This window comes from Podarcis vaucheri (assembly GCF_965113315.1).
Source record: "Podarcis vaucheri genome assembly, chromosome: 18".
In the NCBI taxonomy this organism is placed as follows: domain Eukaryota; kingdom Metazoa; phylum Chordata; class Lepidosauria; order Squamata; family Lacertidae; genus Podarcis; species Podarcis vaucheri.
In genome coordinates this window covers 6778246-6796744 of record NC_138756.1, presented here as the reverse complement: position 1 = coordinate 6796744, position 18499 = coordinate 6778246, and the positions used below count along the sequence as shown (strand labels likewise).

The following is an 18499-nucleotide window of genomic DNA, read 5'->3' as shown; positions in this document are numbered from 1 at the left end:
CCCGCCCTCCCCAGACCGGGCTCAGGGTGGCTAACAACCAATAATAAAACAAGTTGATTAAAATACAATTTAAAAAACAAGATTAAAATGCAACATTAAAACATTAGGATGCAGCCTCTTCACAGGAGGAGAAAGGAAAAAGAAAGGGGGAGGGAATCAAACTGATTCTAAGCCAAAGGCCAGGCGGAACAACTCTGTCTTACAGGCCCTGCAGAAAGAAATAAGATCCCGTAGGGCCCTGGTCTCATGGAGCCAGTGTTGAAAAGGCCCTGGCTCTGGTTGAGGCTAATCTGACTTCCTTACGGCCCAGGACCTCTAGGGTGTTGCTATTTATGGACCTTAAGGTCGTCCATGGGGCATACCAGGATAGGTGGTCCCATAGGTAACCAAAGAAGGGTGGGGAGGGGGGAAATATTTATTTTGAAATACGGAGTTTTGGTTGCCCCGTATTTATGTAATGAGAAGCAAGAAAATAGCCAACCATACACATGATTGAGGACAACAGTTCCTTTCCAGAATAATCCAGGAAAGAAGTGTGTTGTATAAAGACAGATAACCAACTAAATATTATTTGATATATGATGCTCCCCTACATTCTTTAAAAATAACAAGTATAGAACTTTGAGCATTCAAATGGCTTTCTGAACATTTTGTTGTAATCTTTACAAAAAACCATGTAAGGTAAAGGGACCCCTGACCATTAGGTCCAGTCGTGGCCGACTCTGGGGTTGCGGCGCTCATCTCACCTTATTGGCCGAGGAAGCCGGCATTTGTCCGCAGACAGCTTCCGGGTCATGTGGCCAGCAGGCCTAAGCCGCTTCTGGCAAACCAGAGCAGCGCACGGAAACACCGTTTACCTTCCCGCCGGAGTGGTACCTATTTATCTACTTGCACTTTGACGTGCTTTCGAACTGCTAGGTGGGCAGGAGCTTGGACCAAGCAACGGGAGCTCACCCCGTTGCAGGGATTCGAACCGCCGACCTTCTGATCAGCAAGTCCTAGGCTCTTTGGTTTAACCCACAGCGCCACCTGCATCCCTTGTAAGCTAGGGCGCTGCTAATAAACAGTACATAAATCCTTACTTCTTTAATCACCACCATTTACCCAACATTCCATGGTGCGCATATATGTGTGTGTGTGTGTGTGTGTGTGTGTGTGTGTATACCGGTTTAGAACAAATTGACATAGTGATTATCTCCTTTTACTTGATCATGTTTAATATTTAGAAGAACATAGGAAGCTGCCAAATTCCAAGTCAGGCACTTCACTGGTCCAGCTCACATTATGGCAAAGCCTCTCCAGAGTTTCCGGTGGCATCTTAGAAGGTAACAGGACTCAAAACTGGAACCTTTTGCATGGCTTTCTGACAGTTACGGCTTACCCCACTGCATATTACCCAGACCTTATTTGATTTACACTGGTATTTAAAAAATATACCGCTGCAGAAGCTGATAGAAGGGAGAAGGGTAACCAGTATCAAGTCAAATCGCTGGTCCATCTAGCTCAATATCAACTATGCCAACTGGCAGTAACTTTAAAGACTGTTCCTATCTGGAGATGCCGGGAATTGAATCAAGGACCTTGGGCATGCAAAAGTCTCCCATTGAACTCTGGACCTTTCCATAAAAATTAATGGATCCTGAATAACGGGCTGAATTAAATAGGAACTTATAGAACCCAAATAAATAAAGGGCTTAAAACATAGGAGCACTGTGGTGAGTCAATGTAAGCATGGCAGCTAAACAGAACAGTGATAAGACACGGCATAATGCTTTAAGTTAGTATTTTAGTATTTAACTTTAATGAAGTACATATGTGGGTTGTGGGGACTTGCTGACAACTGGTATCCTGTGATTTGTTGGAACTGCAGTCAAGGTTTCCTTTCCAGTTTTTTGAATATGTGGGCAAGACCAGAAATTGTGCACAGGATCTGCTTCTGAGTGCATAAGGGAGGTCTACACTGAGAGCTTGCTTGGTAAATCTGAGCCTTTGAAGTAGTACAATATGACCCTGGGCTCCTCCACACTGGTGTGTTATTGTGTGTGTATCCTACCAACATGCTCTTGACACAGTAACAGTGGTGGATTTATTCTGCTTTATTAGTTCCGTGATGCTTCTCCAATGCTGTCCTGTCCAGAGGGCAACAAAAACGGGACAAAAAGAACATTTGTGCAGTTAGAGGATTTCACGGGAATGTACGCACATTAGGAATAAAGCAATGTGGCCACCTCAAAACTTCTGCAAGTGCACAAACCGTACTGAAAGTGGGGTTGGCTGTGTGTCGTGTGACTACCTTGAGCACAAATCATTGTGAATGTGCAGTGGAAGAGATGCTTGGGAAGGGACCTCCTTTGTTTCTTCTGCAAGCAGACGTAGCTCTATTCTTGCTTATTCCAAATCTAGACTTGGATTAATACGTCACAGGACATGTCACTTTCTATTAAGCTAAAAGGGAATCAGATAACAACCGTGCTCTGGTGTGATCCTCCGTGGAGATTATCAGGGAGCGAAAGAGAGAGTCTTTTCCTTGCATTCCTTCTACCTCTCCGGACAGGTTCTAATCAGCAGGGAGATATGACTCCTCCAGGACAAAAGGTGCCTCAATGATGCCCCATGGGCTCCAGGATCCTGCCCTTGACGCGGCGCTCTCTGGTTCATGACGGATCCTGGTGAAGCTCTGGAAGCTAAGGCACCATGTGGGAGCAGTTGAAGAAAGCACTCTTTTGCCCGTTCTCCATCAGCCTTGTGGGGCTCCGGAAGTGGATCCGGGCCTTCTGGAGCAAAAATGGCCTCTTGACGCTTTCCATGCTTTCTGTGATGACTGGATGCCTTGTGGGGTTTCTGCTGAGGACACTGGAATTGTCTGATTTGGTAAGTGACTGGTTTTTATGGAACAGCAACAGGGCAGGCCTTTCTGAAGCAAGGCAGGCAATAGGCAGAGACTGGATTTCTACGACAGAGGCCATAGCTAGCTTGGAAATAGCATACTCCGGCATGACCCCAACTTGGTGGGGGTCAGCTGTGCATATGCTCGGTCGCGCTTAACATCCCATGCAGATACTGCAGGAAGCTTCTTTCTGGAGAAAGGAACTGAGCAGTGGGATTTTGTTACCCCAGAAGCAGCCAGTTTCAAATCTGAGTGGCCCTGGAAGAATGGAGAGTGTGTGTTTTGGTTGTTGCTTTGTTTAGTGAGGCGATTGAGTTTGGGATTCTTCACTTTTTTCTGGCAGAAGGATTGGTATCTAGAGAGGCAGAGTTTCTGCAGGTGAAGCTTTTTGCTGCCATGTTGATCCATGGATTAAAGGTGGAGGAGCAATTCTATTCTATTTGCAGTTTAATGAGAAACTATCTGTTATCCACTTCTTGAACTAATACAGCTGTCCTTCGAAACTCACACCTCTCTGACTTTTGCAGTGCAGTGTTCCAATCAAGTAATGTATACAAAAATACATGTTTTGGTGAAGGTAACATACAAAAAGGCATTATATTAGAGTGAATTGCTTCCCAAAATGTGCTTATTAAGAGAAATCTGTACCAAAATGTTGGTACCTTACTTGGCTGGAAAACTCAGAAGTGTGAATTTCGCAGGACAGCTGTCTTTCAGATTGCATATTGTTTCAGAAAGCTTGGATTAGCTATGTTCGCCTTTAAATGTGATTCAAATCAAACTCATCCTTCATCCCCAAGGACGGGGGTTCCTTATTTCAGAGGTTGTGGCTACCTGAAAACTCAGAAGGAATCACCAGAGAATAAGCTGCTACTCCTTCCCCACCCGCCTTGGCCAGCTTCTCTTTCGACATGTCCTTGTGCCATCTCTGACAGGGTTTAGAGAAGCCATTTCAGTTACGGGTGCTTGGTGTCATAGCTCAAAGTGCCAAGCTAAGCTGGTTACTTAACTGCAGCAAGACTCTTCTCTCCTTCCCCGTTGTTGTGGCTACGATTCCCACTGAACGCAGTGCTGAATTGAATAAATTGACATTGGAAAAGTATTGGTGCCAGGGGCAGATCTGCTATGAAACTAATGAAGTTTCCCTAATCCCAGAGGGGCCCCAGAAGTAACATTAGTCTACATTGCTTTAAAAATTTGGGTCTAGTAGACCCAATTTGAGTCACACGACTCAAAATTGATTATTTTTTTGTTTATGTTTCAACAATCCCAAAGTGTTGAGCGTCAGCAGCACAAATGTTGTAAAGGTGGAGTGTCGCAGTACAGCAATTTTAAGCCAGATCTTAGCTGTAGTAGTTATTTTTTAAATAAAAAATGTGGTGATCTGTCATGGAACAACCCCATTGGAGAAGATAACAGTGGTTACCCAGACCTCGTTGCTGGTTGCCAAGGGGCAACAGTTCAAACTTCAGGGTCCAAAAATGTGTGTCTGGCACTGAGACCTTCACCTCTTAAGCCAGGGGTGGTAAACCAGTGATCCTCCAGGTGTTGGACTAGAACCCCGTCCCTGACCATAGGCCATGCTGGCTGTTGGTGCTGAGGAGAGTCCAACAATGTCTGGAGGGCCAAACGTTCCTCAGCCCGTTCTTAAGCCTACCTGCCCAGGGTTGCAGGCAGTGGACCCACTGAAAAAGATGAACAAGACTAAACAGGTCCAGTAGTTTTCATAGGTCTACTCTGAGCAGAGTAGAGCTCGATTCAACCCCTTCTTCCTAATTCTATAAACTCTGCTGGGGAGTTCGAAGGATAAGCCTGCAATCTTTAGGTAGGCTTCCTTCTGTTCTGTTGAGCTCTGTGGGACACCCTCCTCAGAAAGTGAGCATACATTTGGGCCGTGAAATACTCCTCTCCATTTTCAAGCTTAGTAGCAAAGGATCAACTCTTGTTTCCTCTCCTTTTCCCTTCCTTTTTTGGCACCCAAAATGGGGCCTTCCCAATAGTTGCTTCCCCTGGCCACATGCGCACCACGCATTTAAAGCACACGCCTTCCCCCAAGGAATCCTGGCAATAACATAGGAACACAGGAAGCTGCCTTATACTGGATCAGACCATAAGTCCATCTGGCACATGGTTGTCTATGCTGACTTGCAGGGTTTCTCTCCAGGGTTTCAGGTAAAGGGCATTCACATCCCTACCAGGAGATGCTGGGATCTGGAACCAGGGATATCAAGAATAAGAATAAGAATTTATTATTTATATCCCACCCATCTGGCTGGGTTTCCCTAGCCACTCTGGGCTGCTCCCAACAGAAGATTAAAAACACAATAAAACATCAAACATTAAAAGCTTCCCTAAACAGGGCTGCCTTCAGATGTCTTCTAAAAGTCAGATAGTTCTTTATTTCCTTGACATCTGATGGGAGGGTGTTCCACAGGGAGGGTGCTATGACCTAGAAGGCCCTCTGCCTGGTTCCCTGCAACTTCATTTCTCGCAGGGAGGGAACCGCCAGAAGGCCCTCGGCGCTGAACCTCAGTGTCCGGGCTGAACGATGGAGGTGGAGATGCTCCTTCAGGTATACTGAGCCGAGGCTGTTTAGGACTTTAAAAGTCCAGCACCAACACTCTGAATCGCGCTCCGAAACGTACTGGGAGCCAGTGTAGGTCTTTCAGGACCGGTGTTATATGGTCTCAGCGGCCGCTCCCAGTCACCAGTCTAGCTGCCGCATTCTGGATTAATTGTAGTTTCCGGGTCACCTTCAAAGGTAGCCCCACGTAGAGCGCATTGCAGTAGTCCAAGCGGGAGATGACTAGAGCATGCACCACTCTGGTATCCAGCATACAAAGCAGATGCTCTACTACCAAGCTACTGTCCTTCTCTATGTGAGAGGGTGGGGTAACTGCACCCACCACCATAGAGCAGCCCTTGGAGAGCTGGCAACCTTTGCCCTATGGAAACGTCTCCATTCGTGATTCTGGATGTGAGGGCTAAGCCTGCACAATCTTGTCACCAACGGGAGGTGTGGAGGGTGGCAACACGAGAATGGGCCTTTTCAGTGGTGGCCGGATGGGCGAGGTATAAATACTTATTATTATTATTATTATTATTATTATTATTATTATTATTATTACTATTATTATTATTTGCTCTCTTGGGGAGGCTAGCCTGGTACCATTGTTACATAACCTTAGCTGCCAGGTGAAAACATCCACCAGGCCTTTAGCTTTTAATTAACTTTGGCCTTTTTGTGAGAGTGGGATGTTTTAATGTAGATTTTTAGGTGTGTGGTTTTTTGGTTTGTTTTGCTGTCTTTAATGCTTAAAATATTTTAAGTCGCTTTGAGTTGCTGTGGCAAAAAAAGGGACATCATCATCACCACATGTAAATTTATAGGAGGGGAAATGTGCTTAAAAAGAACATCATTAATTCCTTGCTATTGAATGATGGCTGCTACTTGGGCACATCCACACCAGCACATAGCTTCCCTCAAAGAATCCTGGGAACTGTATTTTACCCTTCACAAAGCTTCAGTTCCCAGCCCCCTTAACTAACTACAGTTCCCAGAGTTCTTTGGGAGAAGCCACACACTTTAAATGTATGGCGTGAATGTGAGATTGTTTTCAACCTAGGTTCCAGCTGTATGTGCGAAGACTTTCTTTTTTTGCTGCAAGTTCTGTGTTTCTCTGCTCCTCCCAAGTTCTCCTCTGTGGCCTAACGCTTTTGCCTTTCCCCCTCCCCTACAGGAGAAGCAGTATTTCTCATTCCCTGGAGAACTCCTGATGAGGATGTTGAAGATGCTGATATTACCACTGATCACCTCCAGGTGAGAGCAAGAAGACCAGGAAGCGGCAGGTGGAGAGGGAGTCGCAATATTGTTTAGAACGGCTCCTTTGCGCCTGGAAGAGAAGAGTTTGCTTTCCTGGGGGTGCAGTTCAGACCTCCTTCCAGAGTTGCCATGGGCAATGTGCCAGGAGAGGTGCAATTAGTTCTTCCAACAAAAGAAATAGTAAGCTTTGTTTTTGAGCCACTCAAACCTCCCTCGACCCCAGGGAAGAAAACATTCGAATCTCATGGGCCTCTGCGTTTATTTACGCATGGAATCGTAGAGTCGCGAGGGGTCCCAAGGGTCAGCTCACCCAAATGCATGCAAATCAGGAATTGGGGCCAGCCCAAGACATTTTGCCACCTTAGGTGAAGCAGAAAACGATGGCAGCAGGGTCAAGGAAAAGCAGAGTTCAGGCAGAGGAAAGGGGCTGGCAGAGGCTGTCTTGAGAGGCTGAGATGCAGGCCTCAAGCCAGTCACACAACTCGGAGGTTGGTAGCAAAGGCAAGGCAGACGATAGGGAAGGCATTCCCTGGGCAAAGGGTTGAGGAACTGGCAGCCTGGTCTGGACACCTCACTCCCCTACATCCTCTTCCCCACAAGGAATTAAAACCCACCGTCTCCAGCTGAATAATAAAGGAGTCTAAAGGTTGTGGGGATCGATTGGCAGAGAGCTGAGCATCAGTTTGAAGGTTACACATACTGAAAAATAGCATTCATCAAACAGGAAGGCCAACCTGAGGGGTGCAGTGGACCTCTTTTTTAAATGCCTCAGGATTTTGCCCAAGCTTGTATTCTCCTGCTCCAGAGGGTGGGACCTGAACCAATGGAGTCAAATGACAGCAAAAGGAGAGTCTGACTAAACATTTAGGAATAACTTTTTGACGGGAAGAGCTATTCAACAGTGGAATGGGTGACCTTGGAAGGTAATCACCCTCCTCTGCACACCTTCCAGTTTGCCAATATCCTCCTTAAACTGCAGTGCCCAGAACTGGGCACAAGTATTCCAAGTATGGTCTAACCAAGGCACAGTGAGAGCCAGTGTGGTGTAGTGGTTAAGAGCGGTAGACTCGTAATCTGGTGAACCAGGTTCGCTTCCCCGATCCTCCACCTGCAGCCGCTGGGTGACCTTGGGCCAGACACACTTCTTTGAAGTCTCTCAGCCTCACTCACCTCACAGAGTGTTTGTTGTGGGGCAGGAAGGGAAAGGAGAATGTTAGCTGCTTTGAGACTCCTTCAGGTAGTGATAAAGCGGGACATCAAATCCAAACAGTGTTAGAAACTGAGATATGAAAGCGAGGAGCTAAATGGCACCTTAAACCTAGGTTATGGGCTCAACAACATAATGTCTAGGCGTGCTTTCCCCCTTTTTAATAACAAGAATACAAAGCTGAAAATGAATGCATTGCAGCTAAAATAGTGTGTTCATTTTTCACATGGTCTAGTCCTTCCCCTGCCCCCCCCCCAATATTCTTAAGAGGGTCTCTTCTCCTGTCTTCAGAGAGTAGCTGGAAGCGGGGAGGCAGAAAAAGGTCCTCCTATCCTTCTACTCTGCAGTTTTAATCTGAAATCTTAGGTGCAGTATTGCACCCAGAACTCAGAAACTGCTCGCACTAATCAAATTCCCTGTCGCAAAATGCACCTAGAACAACAATGGGAGTTTCGAACTCTGCCAGGGCAGAATAGAGCGGTCCTGTTGCTTCCCTTGATCTGGACACCAAACTTATGTTGATGCAGACTAGGATAGCATTCGTTTTCTTTGCTGCTGCATCACACTTCCTTTCATTTTTCTACTACTGGCAGGATGGTGTTATAACACCCTCAAGCGCATCCTCAGGGATTTCAGGCCCAGTTCTGTGTGCTGGCCTGAGACCCATGTACATTAGAGACCCCTCTCCCCATATAACAATGTGTGCTTGTGGTCAGCAGTCCACCAAGCGAATATGATTGGCGTTAGCTCACATTGCTGCCGTGTTATTTTATAAGTCCATAAACAAAACTTAATTAATCGGGGGGGGGGGTTATGTTTCTTTTATGTTGAAATGAATTTAAGTATGTTATACAAGTTATGTAACTTACATTAAACAATGGACAGCAGAATCATGGACTTGTGGAGTTGGAAGAGACCCCAAGTGTCACTTCGTCCAACCCCCTGCAATGTGTCAGGAGCTGGAGGAAGGAGTAAAAGGTAAAGGGGTAAAGGGACCCCTGACCATTAGGTCCCGTCACAGACGACTCTGGGGTTGCGGCGCTCATCCCGCTTTATTGGTCGAGGGAGCCGGCGTACAGCTTCCGGGTCATGTGGTCAGCATGACAGCCACTTCTGGCGCAGCGGAACACCAAAATCAGAGCAGCGTACAGAAACGCTGTTTACCTTCCCATCGGAGCGGTACCTATTTATCTGCTTGCACTTTGACGTGCTTTCGAACTGCTAGGTTGGCAGGAGCAGGGACTGAGCAACGGGAGCTCACCCTGTCATGGGGATTCGAACCGCTGGCCTTCTGATCAGCAAGCCCTAGGCTATGGTTTAACCCACAGCGCCACCCGCATCCCTGGAGAAAGGAGTAGGTCAGCAATAAAACAGCTGGTGTTTACTCAAAGAAACCAAAGCAGCGCAGACCTAGTGATCACAGCAACTCTTCCCAGTTGGACTTGCCCCAATGAGGCAGTTGCGAGGACTGAATGCCCCCACCTTCCAACCACACTCTAAGGCAGGCATAGGCAAACTCAGCCCTCCAGATGTTTTGGGACTACAACTCCCATCGTCCCTCACCACTGGTCCTGTTAGCTAGGGATGATGGGAGATGTAGTCCCAAAAACACCTGGAGGGCTGAGTTTGCTATGCCTGCTCTAAGGCTCCTCCCCTGTTCCTTCCCCAGCAGCCTAAGGCTCTGACATCTCTCTTTGCTCCACCCTCTTCATACTGTACTTCTTTGGGTTCTGGGACGCCAGGGGGAGAGGAGCTGGTTGCAGCAGGAGGGGGAGACCCCCCTGGCTTCTTCAGCATCCTGCCTCATCTCTGTCTCCTGGTCCCGTCCTCTCCTGCCTCTGAGTCTGGACTGCTCTCTGCCATGGCCTCTTCCTGCTCACTAAACGCTGTTACATCTTCAGCTTCCGATACCTCTTCCTCCCAGTCTTCTCCCTCTGACCGCTCACCGTTGTCCCACCAGCACTCCGCGGGCTCTGAGCCGTCTTCCCCAGCTTATGCCTCCTTGCATCCAGCCAGTCCACGACACAATGCTGGAACCACAGCTAAAAAATCCCTGGTAGGTGGCCATCCAGTGAGACGAACAACATAGAATTTGACAGAAACTGAACTGCAGCAGAACGGAAGCCTTGCTGATTCCGACAAACGAGAGGTCAGAACAGAAACTGCTGCCTTTTTAATAACCCTGGTGTCGGATCATGCCCTTCTCTGCTTTCCATATGCGCAATACTAACATCGGCCGCTAGGCTTAGGGCCTTTGCAGCTATGGCAGCTGGACAGGGATGGCGTGTCCTGCTTTGCCACTTAAGGCAAAACTGGCACATGACTCCCCACCACTGAAGCCGCCTGTACGTGCGTTGAAAGGCGGCACCCGCAAAGCATTGGCAACAGCACTAGCTTTTGGCAGCATCTTGCTAGATACTGGTGCCAGTGCCAGTGCCACTCCTCTGCTGCCCGTGGGGTGGGGTCCGTGGGAGTGCCACCCCATGGACTCCCACTGCTTGCCTCACGGGTGGTCTGGCCCTGCACCTGAGGCCCCCTGGAATGGGGGAATTCTCCCTGTTGGCATTCCCGAAGGGTCAAAACCTCTCCTTTTTCGCCAGACGCTTTCTTAACTGGCTGATAACATTTCTTGGGTAGTTCTATTCTGTTTTATTGATCTTATATATTATGGTAGTGTGAATAGCTCCCTTTCTGAGAAAACCTCTCAGAGCCCATCAAGTGCCTCTGCAATCCCCTTGGGAGCTAAATACCTCCCAGGCTTGACCCTGGCTTAGGGAGCATTGACTCATGACAAAGGTCAGAGCTTTTGCTATCCCCACTCTCTGCTTCAGTAAATCTGGCTCCACGACATCCCACTGTCCCTTGGTCATTCATCAGTTCTTGCAACTAGGAACAGTAGAATCATAGAATCATAGAGTTGGAAGAGACCACAAGGGCCATCGAGTCCAACCCCCTGCCAAGCAGGAAACACCATCAGAGCACTCCTGACATATGGTTGTCAAGCCTCTGCTTAAAGACCTCCAAAGGAGGAGACTCCACCACACTCCTTGGCAGCAAATTCCACTCTCGAACAGCTCTTACTGTCAGGAAGTTCTTCCTAATGTTTAGGTGGAATCTTCTTTCTTGGAGTTTGGATCCATTGCTCCGGAGCAGCAGAAAACCACCTTTCTCCCTCCTCTATGTGACATCCTTTTATATATTTGAACATGGCTATCATATCACCCCTTAACCTCCTCTTCTCCAGGCTAAACATGCCCAGCTCCCTTAGCCGTTCCTCATAAGGCATCGTTTCCAGGCCTTTGACCATTTTGGTTGCCCTCCTCTGGACACGTTCCAGTTTGTCAGTGTCCTTCTTGAACTGTGGTGCCCAGAACTGGACACAGTACTCCAGGTGAGGTCTGACCAGAGCAGAATACAGTGGCACTATTACTTCCCTTGATCTAGATGCTATACTCCTATTGATGCAGCGAATGAACTTTGTTTTGTTTTGTTTTGCATTTAATGAGAAACTACCTAATTCCCACCTAATTCAAACCAATATGCAAACACAGAAACACCTTTTGCGCTTCTCCAAGTTTCACAGTGCTGGTTCTAGAGCCAGTTTGTGCAGCAATACACATCAGAGGATGGTGTACATAGGAAGGCACTTGCCAGTGAAAGTAACATGCAAAAATGCCTCATATAGGTCGAAACTGCATGCGAAACCGCATTTATTGGGAATAACCTGCACTGAAATGCTGACGAATTTTCTTGAATATTTTTGTTAAATGCAAAAATTTCAGTTCAATGTGGAAAGCCGAATGCAAGGCTAATAAAACGAGAAACTGAGAAAAGCAGAATGGATTCATCCATTTGCAACACACGTTGCGGACACGGAGCAATGGATCCAAACTACAAGAAAGAAGATTCCACCTAAACATTAGGAAGAACTTCCTGACAGTAAGAGCTGTTCGACAGTGGAATTTGCTGCCAAGGAGTGTGGTGAAGTCTCCTTCTTTGGAGGTCTTTAAGCAGAGGCTTGACAACCATATGTCAGGAGTGCTCTGATGGTGTTTCCTGCTTGGCAGGGGGTTGGACTCGATGGCCCTTGTGGTCTCTTCCAACTCTATGATTCTATGATTTTATGTTCCTAGCTTTTTCTCTCCACTGCCTTCTTCTTAGTTGACTCTCCCACATTTATATAGCACCTGGCTTGATTGTGCTTCTGGTCTCTTGTCATTTTCACCAGCCCCTGGAATGCTTAGCTTGGGTTTCAGTGAAGCAACGTCGCAGCCAAGTCCTTCAAAGTCTCCATCCTCGCACAGTCCCTGACACTTCTATTTCTTTCTCTCTTTTCTTTCAAGCTGTTCTGGACACATGCTTGAAAAGCAGAATGTGACAGACAGACAGATTAATAGATGTGGAAGAATTGTCTGTTCTGCACCCTGCACCTGTAGACGGAGGCAGGGGGTGTGGAGGGAGGAAGAGAGAGTCACAGGTTGTAGGTAGATGGATGGATGGACTTCTGGATCAGGACCTCGGGGTCCCTGCAGCTCAGCAGCCTGTTCCCCACAGTGGTCAACCAAGATTCCTCCAGAAAGCTCAAAGCAGAACGCAAGCACGTCCCTACATCCTCTCCCCTCCTCCATGGTTGCTCCACAGCAAATTGTATTTAGGGTCATATTGCCTCTGAATTTGAAAATATCTATATATCTAAATATCTATATATCTATATATCTAATATCTATATATCTATCTGTCTAGATATATAAAAATAAATAAATAAATTGTGGAGTTGGGAAGGGACTGCCACAGATCATCTAGTCCAACCACCCCCACCCCACCCCCCGAAAAGGAATCTCAGCTAAAGAACCTCTTAAGTGATTCCTATCTGTTTAAAAACCTCCAGCAAACAAGAGCCGACCACCTTCTGAGGTCACCTATTCCATTGTCAAAGCAGCTTCTACCACCAGAAAGTTCATCCTAACGTTAAGCATTTTAGTGCTAATTTCTTCTAATACAGTGGTACCTCGGGTTAAGTACTTAATTCGTTCCGGAGGTCCATACTTAACCTGAAACTGTTCTTAACCTGAAGCACCACTTTAGCTAATGGGGGCCTCCCGCTGTGCCGCCGGAGCACGATTTCTGTTCTCATCCTGAAGCAAAGTTCTTAACCTGAAGCACTATTTCTGGGTTAGCAGAGTCTGTAACCTGAAGTGTATGTAACCTGAGGTACCACTGTACAGCTAGGTTGTCCCTGGTCAGTCCTGGTTTGCCCTCCCCCCAAAACAAAAAAAAACCCTCAAGAACTTCAGCCTAACAAAACTTTGATGAAGCTTTCTAAAAAGAAGCTAAACAACTCTAGTCAATCCAATGGGTAGATCACTGCCAGTTTTTTTTAATAGTGTGAGTAGATTGCAGTCTCTTGGAAGTTGGACGTTCCTGTTCTAATATAAACATTTCTGCAAAGCAATTTACCCAGTATGTTATTTTTGCTAACTTAAGTCTTCTGATGCAAACTTTATTATTATCATTTATTAAATTTGCATACCACCCTTCACCCTTAGATCTCAGAGCAGTTTTTTTTATTATTATTATTATTATTATTATTATTATTATTATTATTATATTTATTTGTACCCCACCCATCTGGCTGGGTTTCCCCAGCCACTCTGGGCAGCTCACAATAGAATATTAAAAACATGATATGACATCTAACCTTAAAAACTTCCTGTCAGGGAACTGCCATCAGAGGCAAGAGGAGAGGAAAGTCGCTCCAGTGATGCAGGGGAGGGAACTAGCAAGGAGAGAGAGAGCTTCCGCTGGGGAAGGAAATCCCGGGGGCACCAGGGAGAAAGGGGAGGCTGAGAGTAAGGCGGAGGGGAGGCTCAGAGACTCTTCCAGTGAGATCAGCGGAGAGAGCACAGGACCTCCGCTTGGCACGCCCACGCTGCGCAGAAGGCTTCCGCGCAGAGAATCTAGGAGGAGACTTGGAGTCAAGCAACTTTTATGTTGGAAGAAATTTAGATCCCGCCCACTGACGGATTCTGCCAGTGACTGAGACAGTCGCGTTTCAAGGGCTATCAACCGGGGAAAGTTTTAGCTACACGGCTAGCTTGGAGCAGTTTGCAGTTTACGCACAAGCAACCCCAATTCCCATTACACTTCCCTGAACAGGGCTGCCTTCAGATGTCTTCTAAAGGTCAGATAGTTGTTTATTCCCTTGACATCTGATGGGAGGGCGTTCCCACAGGGCGGGTGCCACCACCGAGAAGGCCCTCTGCCTGGTTCTCTGTAACCTCACTTCTCGCAGGGAGGGAGCTGCCAGAAGGCCCTCGGAGCTGGACCTCAGTGTCCGGGCTGGATGATGGGGGTGGAGTTTAATGCATAAACTTTACCCTAGTTATATGTTGTTTTTTTGGTACACACAACTTGGGGGGAAGAGCTGCACTGCCAAATTTGAAGTGCAAATTTCCCAGGATGGCTGTGTGCATTGTTTGGGGGAAATTGCAGATATGGTAGGTTTGCCTTTAAATGCAGACTGAATCCAGTTTCTCCCTCCATTGGTAGATGCAGGTGAGTCAAATGTGCCAGGTATCCATTCATGTGGAGGGTTGCGTTTCTTGTTTTCCAACCCCCACCTCTGGATCTCTTCCTGCTTCCTTTAATCAGCCGCCCTGTCCATTTCCCCTTAATGGGATCCATCACATGGCCCAGAAACGTGCAGCTGGGAGCTTAGGCTAAATTGCTGCAGATTACCTGGCATGGCAGGGATCTCACATGTCGCCTGTCTTAGCTCCCAAAGCTGCCTGTCCAGTCTGGCTGCCGCCACACCATTTTAGCAACTCGAGAGCGAGCTTTCGGAGCGTTCTGAAGATCGCGGCAGGAAGCGCTGGGTTTTAAAAGGGGCAGCTTGCAAGCCTGAGTGGCACAGAAAGGGCTGTTATTAGCTAGCACCCATGCCAGATATCTGCAAATCCGTGTTTGTGTTTCACTCCCGCCAGCTCAGCATTTAGAGCCCTTGCAGCCGTTTGGTGAAGTTATAATTTTAAAAACAACAGCTTCCAAAGCCAGCACCCAAAATTATAGGTGCTAATTGAAAATGAGCTACTTAAAACAGTGCAAATGAATGCATTTAAGGAGCTGGCCAGTCTCCAAAGAGAGATGAGCTCCGAAGGGAATCTGCTGCTGCAGAGATCTGAGATGTTGCTCTGCTGATGGGATGGCAGGGCAAGGTCCTGCTATCGGAAAGCAGATTGGAATCTCGTTGAAACCTCCACCGTTTACCAAATGCTATCTCAGTCAAATGATTTAAACACTCAGGAAACATTACAGGGGAGTATGGGACGCGGGTGGCGCTGTGGGTTAAACCACAGAGCCTAGGACTTGCCGATCAGAAGGTCGGCAGTTCGAATCCCCATGACGGGGTGAGCTCCCGTTGCTCGGTCCCTGCTCCTGCCAACCTAGCAGTTCAAAAGCAAGTCAAAGTGCAAGTAGATAAATAGGTACCACTCAGGCAGGAAGGTAAACGGCATTTCCATGTGCTGCTCTGGTTCGCCAGAAGCGGCTTAGTCCTGCTGGCCACATGACCCGGAAGCTGTACGCCGCCTCCCCTGGCCAGTAAAGCGAGATGAGCGCTGCAACCCCAGAGTCGGTCACGACCGGACCTAATGGTGAAGGGTCCCTTTACCTTTACCTTATGCTTACTACAGCAATGCTCATATTTGAGGACTTTGCCTAGCTGGGATAGCTCAGTTGGTAAGCATGAGACTCTTAAGCTCTAGGTCATGGGTTCAAGCCCCACGTTGGGAAAAAGATTCCAGCATTGCAGGGGGTTGGGCTGGTTGATCCTAGCGGTCCCTTCCAACTCCACAATTCTGTGATTCTAAGATGAGAAAAAGCCCGACTCACTGGTTGAACAATTGTTCGCAATATGGGGGGAAAGGAGCATTTTATTGTACAGTGGTGCCCCGCAAGACGAATGCCTCGCTACACGAAAGAGTTTTCCGTTTTGGAGGTGCTTCGCAAAGCGAATCTCCTATGGGCTTGCTTCGCAAGACGACAATGTCTTGCGAGTTCCTGCTAGTTTTTTTCCCTTTCCCCCCCTTTTTTCTAAGCCGCTAAGCCGTTTATCAGCTGATCCAATCAGCAGATAAGCCGCTAATAGCGCTAATCCGCTAATCTGTCAATGGGCTTGCTTTGCAAGATGAAAAAACCGCTAGACGAAGAGAATCACAGAACGGATTCTTTTCGTCTTGCGAGGCACCACTGTATTGTATAGATTAGAGCCACACCTGTAGCATATGCCTGTTGACCGCTGTGGGGAACAGGATGCTGGACTGGACTGACCCTGATGATCCAACATGGTTCCTCTTAGGGTCTTACGATGCAGTCCGTCCATCCACCTACCTACCACCTGTGACTCCCTCTCCCTTCATACCCCTGCATCTGTTTACAGGTGCATCCTCTTAGTCATGGGTAGGCAAACTAAGGCCTGGGGGGCCGGATCTGGCCCAATCGCCTTCTAAATCCGGCCCGCAGACGGTCCGGGAATCAGCGTGTTTTTACATGGGTAGAATGCGCCCTTTGATTTAAACAGCATCTCTGGGTTATTTGTGGGGCCTGCCTGGTGTTTTTACATGAGTAGAATGCGCCCTTTGATTTAAAAAGCATCTCTGGGTTATTTGTGGGGCCTGCCTGGTGTTTTTACAGGAGTAGAATGTGTGCTTTGATTTAAAATGCATCTCTGGGTGATTTGTGGGGCAAAGGAATTCATTCATTCATTTTTTCTCAAAATATAGTCTGGCCCCCCCACAAGGTCTGAGGGCCCCCTGCTGAAAATGTTTGCTGACCCCTGCTCTTATTTATCTGTCTGCTTCATAGAATCGCAGAAATGTAATGTTGGAACGATCCGGGGGGGTGTCATCCAGTCTAACCTCTTGCAACGCAGGAATTGCAGCTAAGTCTTTGTAATGATGTACACAGTTAACCAGATCACCACTATCCTCCTTCTCTCCCTTCAGCTTGATGTCTGGCTTGGCAACCATGGACTCCAAAGCCTGTGGAAGGATGGGGGTCATCACCATCACCTATTACCTCTGGACCACCTTCCTGGCAGTTACCACCGGGATCATCTTAGTCATCAGCATCCACCCAGGGGCCGCTGCCCAAAAGGAGGAGTACACCGTCGGCAAAGTGGTGCTCAGTTCCGCGGATGCTTTACTGGACCTCATCAGGTACTCTCTGCTTTTCTGCATGTTTCTCAAAAGCTCGCGGTGCATTTGAATCGTTTAAAAGGAGGGGTGGGGGACCACAGCCTTGGGGGGCCAGGTGTGGCCTTTCAGCTATCTTCATCCGGCCCATGGAAGTCACATTATAGCCCACACTCTACCTAACAGCGAAGGTTTCATTCTGCCCCAAACTTGCAAATTTCTTTTAATATCTTCCCAGGTTTTTAAATACCGTATTTTTTGCACCATAACACTCACTTTTTTCCTCCTAAAAAGTAAGGGGAAATGTCTGTGCGTGTTATGGAGGGAATGCCTACGGGTGGCATGCCTACGGATTTTCCTCCTCTAAAAACTACGTGCATGTTATGGTCGGGTGCGTGTTATAGAGCGAAAAATACGGTAATTATCTTTATACAGATCTGTACTATTTGCTGTTAACCATACACCTAAATACTTAACCTTCTTTTCAATCTTCAGACCTGACACATCTTGTAATTTATTTTTAGTCTCATCGTTCATCTCCCCCCCTTTTTTTCTTTTTACCAAGAGTTTGGTTTTAAAAACTAATCAATTTGAGTTGTGCAACTCAAATCGCATCTAAAGGTAAAGGGACCCCTGACCATTAGGTCCATTCGCGAATGACTCTGGGGTTGCGGCGCTCATCTCGCTTTATTGGCCTAGGGAGCTGGCGTACAGCTTCCGGGTCATGTGGCCAGCATGACTAAGCCGCTTCTGGCAAAGCAGAGCAGCGCACGGAAACGCCGTTTACCTTCCCGCTGGAGCAGTACCTATTTATCTACTTGCACTTTGATGTTTCGAGCTGCTAGGTTGGCAGGAGCTGGGACCGAGCAACGGGCGCTCACCCTGTCATGGGGATTCGAACTGTGACCTTCTGATTGGCAAGCCCTAGGCTCTGTGATTTCACCCACAGTGCCACCTGCATCTACTCAGCCCAATTTTTGTAAAGCAATGTGAACACAGTTTGCTTCTGTGGCCCCTTCAGGATTAGGGGCCCTGGAGCTTAAGCTGCAGTAATTTCATAGTCGATCCGCCCCTGGTGGAAGCAACTTCAAACCCAATCCTGATTGGGGTAAAACAGATCTCTGCTTAGGAGACATTTTGAAATAAGAAAGCCTTCAACAGGCACCAAAAAGATGATAGAGGGTGGTGCCTGCCTGATAAATATATTGAGAGGGAGTTTCATAAAGTGGGGACTGCCACGCTAAAGACCTGATCCTGACAGTTTGTGGAATGGACTTGCCGAAGATGGTATCTGTAGGAGGCCCTCTCCTGCAGCGTGCAGTGATCAGTCAGGTATATAAGGGATGAGACAGTATTTAAGGTTTCTTAGTCCTAAATTGGATAGCAGTCGT

General features: G+C 47.4%; 2 protein-coding genes across 2 annotated transcripts in view; both read left to right on the top strand.

The window, feature by feature from the left end:
• The window catches only part of TNFAIP8L1 (TNF alpha induced protein 8 like 1), a 162731-nt gene that overhangs the window by 70069 nt on the left and 74163 nt on the right, over positions 1–18499 (top strand). The window lies entirely within an intron of this gene.
• The window catches only part of LOC309522835 (excitatory amino acid transporter 5-like), a 39992-nt gene continuing 21503 nt past the window's right edge, over positions 11–18499 (top strand). Inside the window, exons 1-3 of the mRNA XM_082206466.1 lie at positions 11–2871; positions 6628–6707; positions 16920–17132. Coding sequence (XP_082062592.1) covers positions 2695–2871; positions 6628–6707; positions 16920–17132 — 470 coding nt within the window. The 5' untranslated portion in view covers positions 11–2694. The remainder of the gene's footprint in view (positions 2872–6627; positions 6708–16919; positions 17133–18499) is intronic.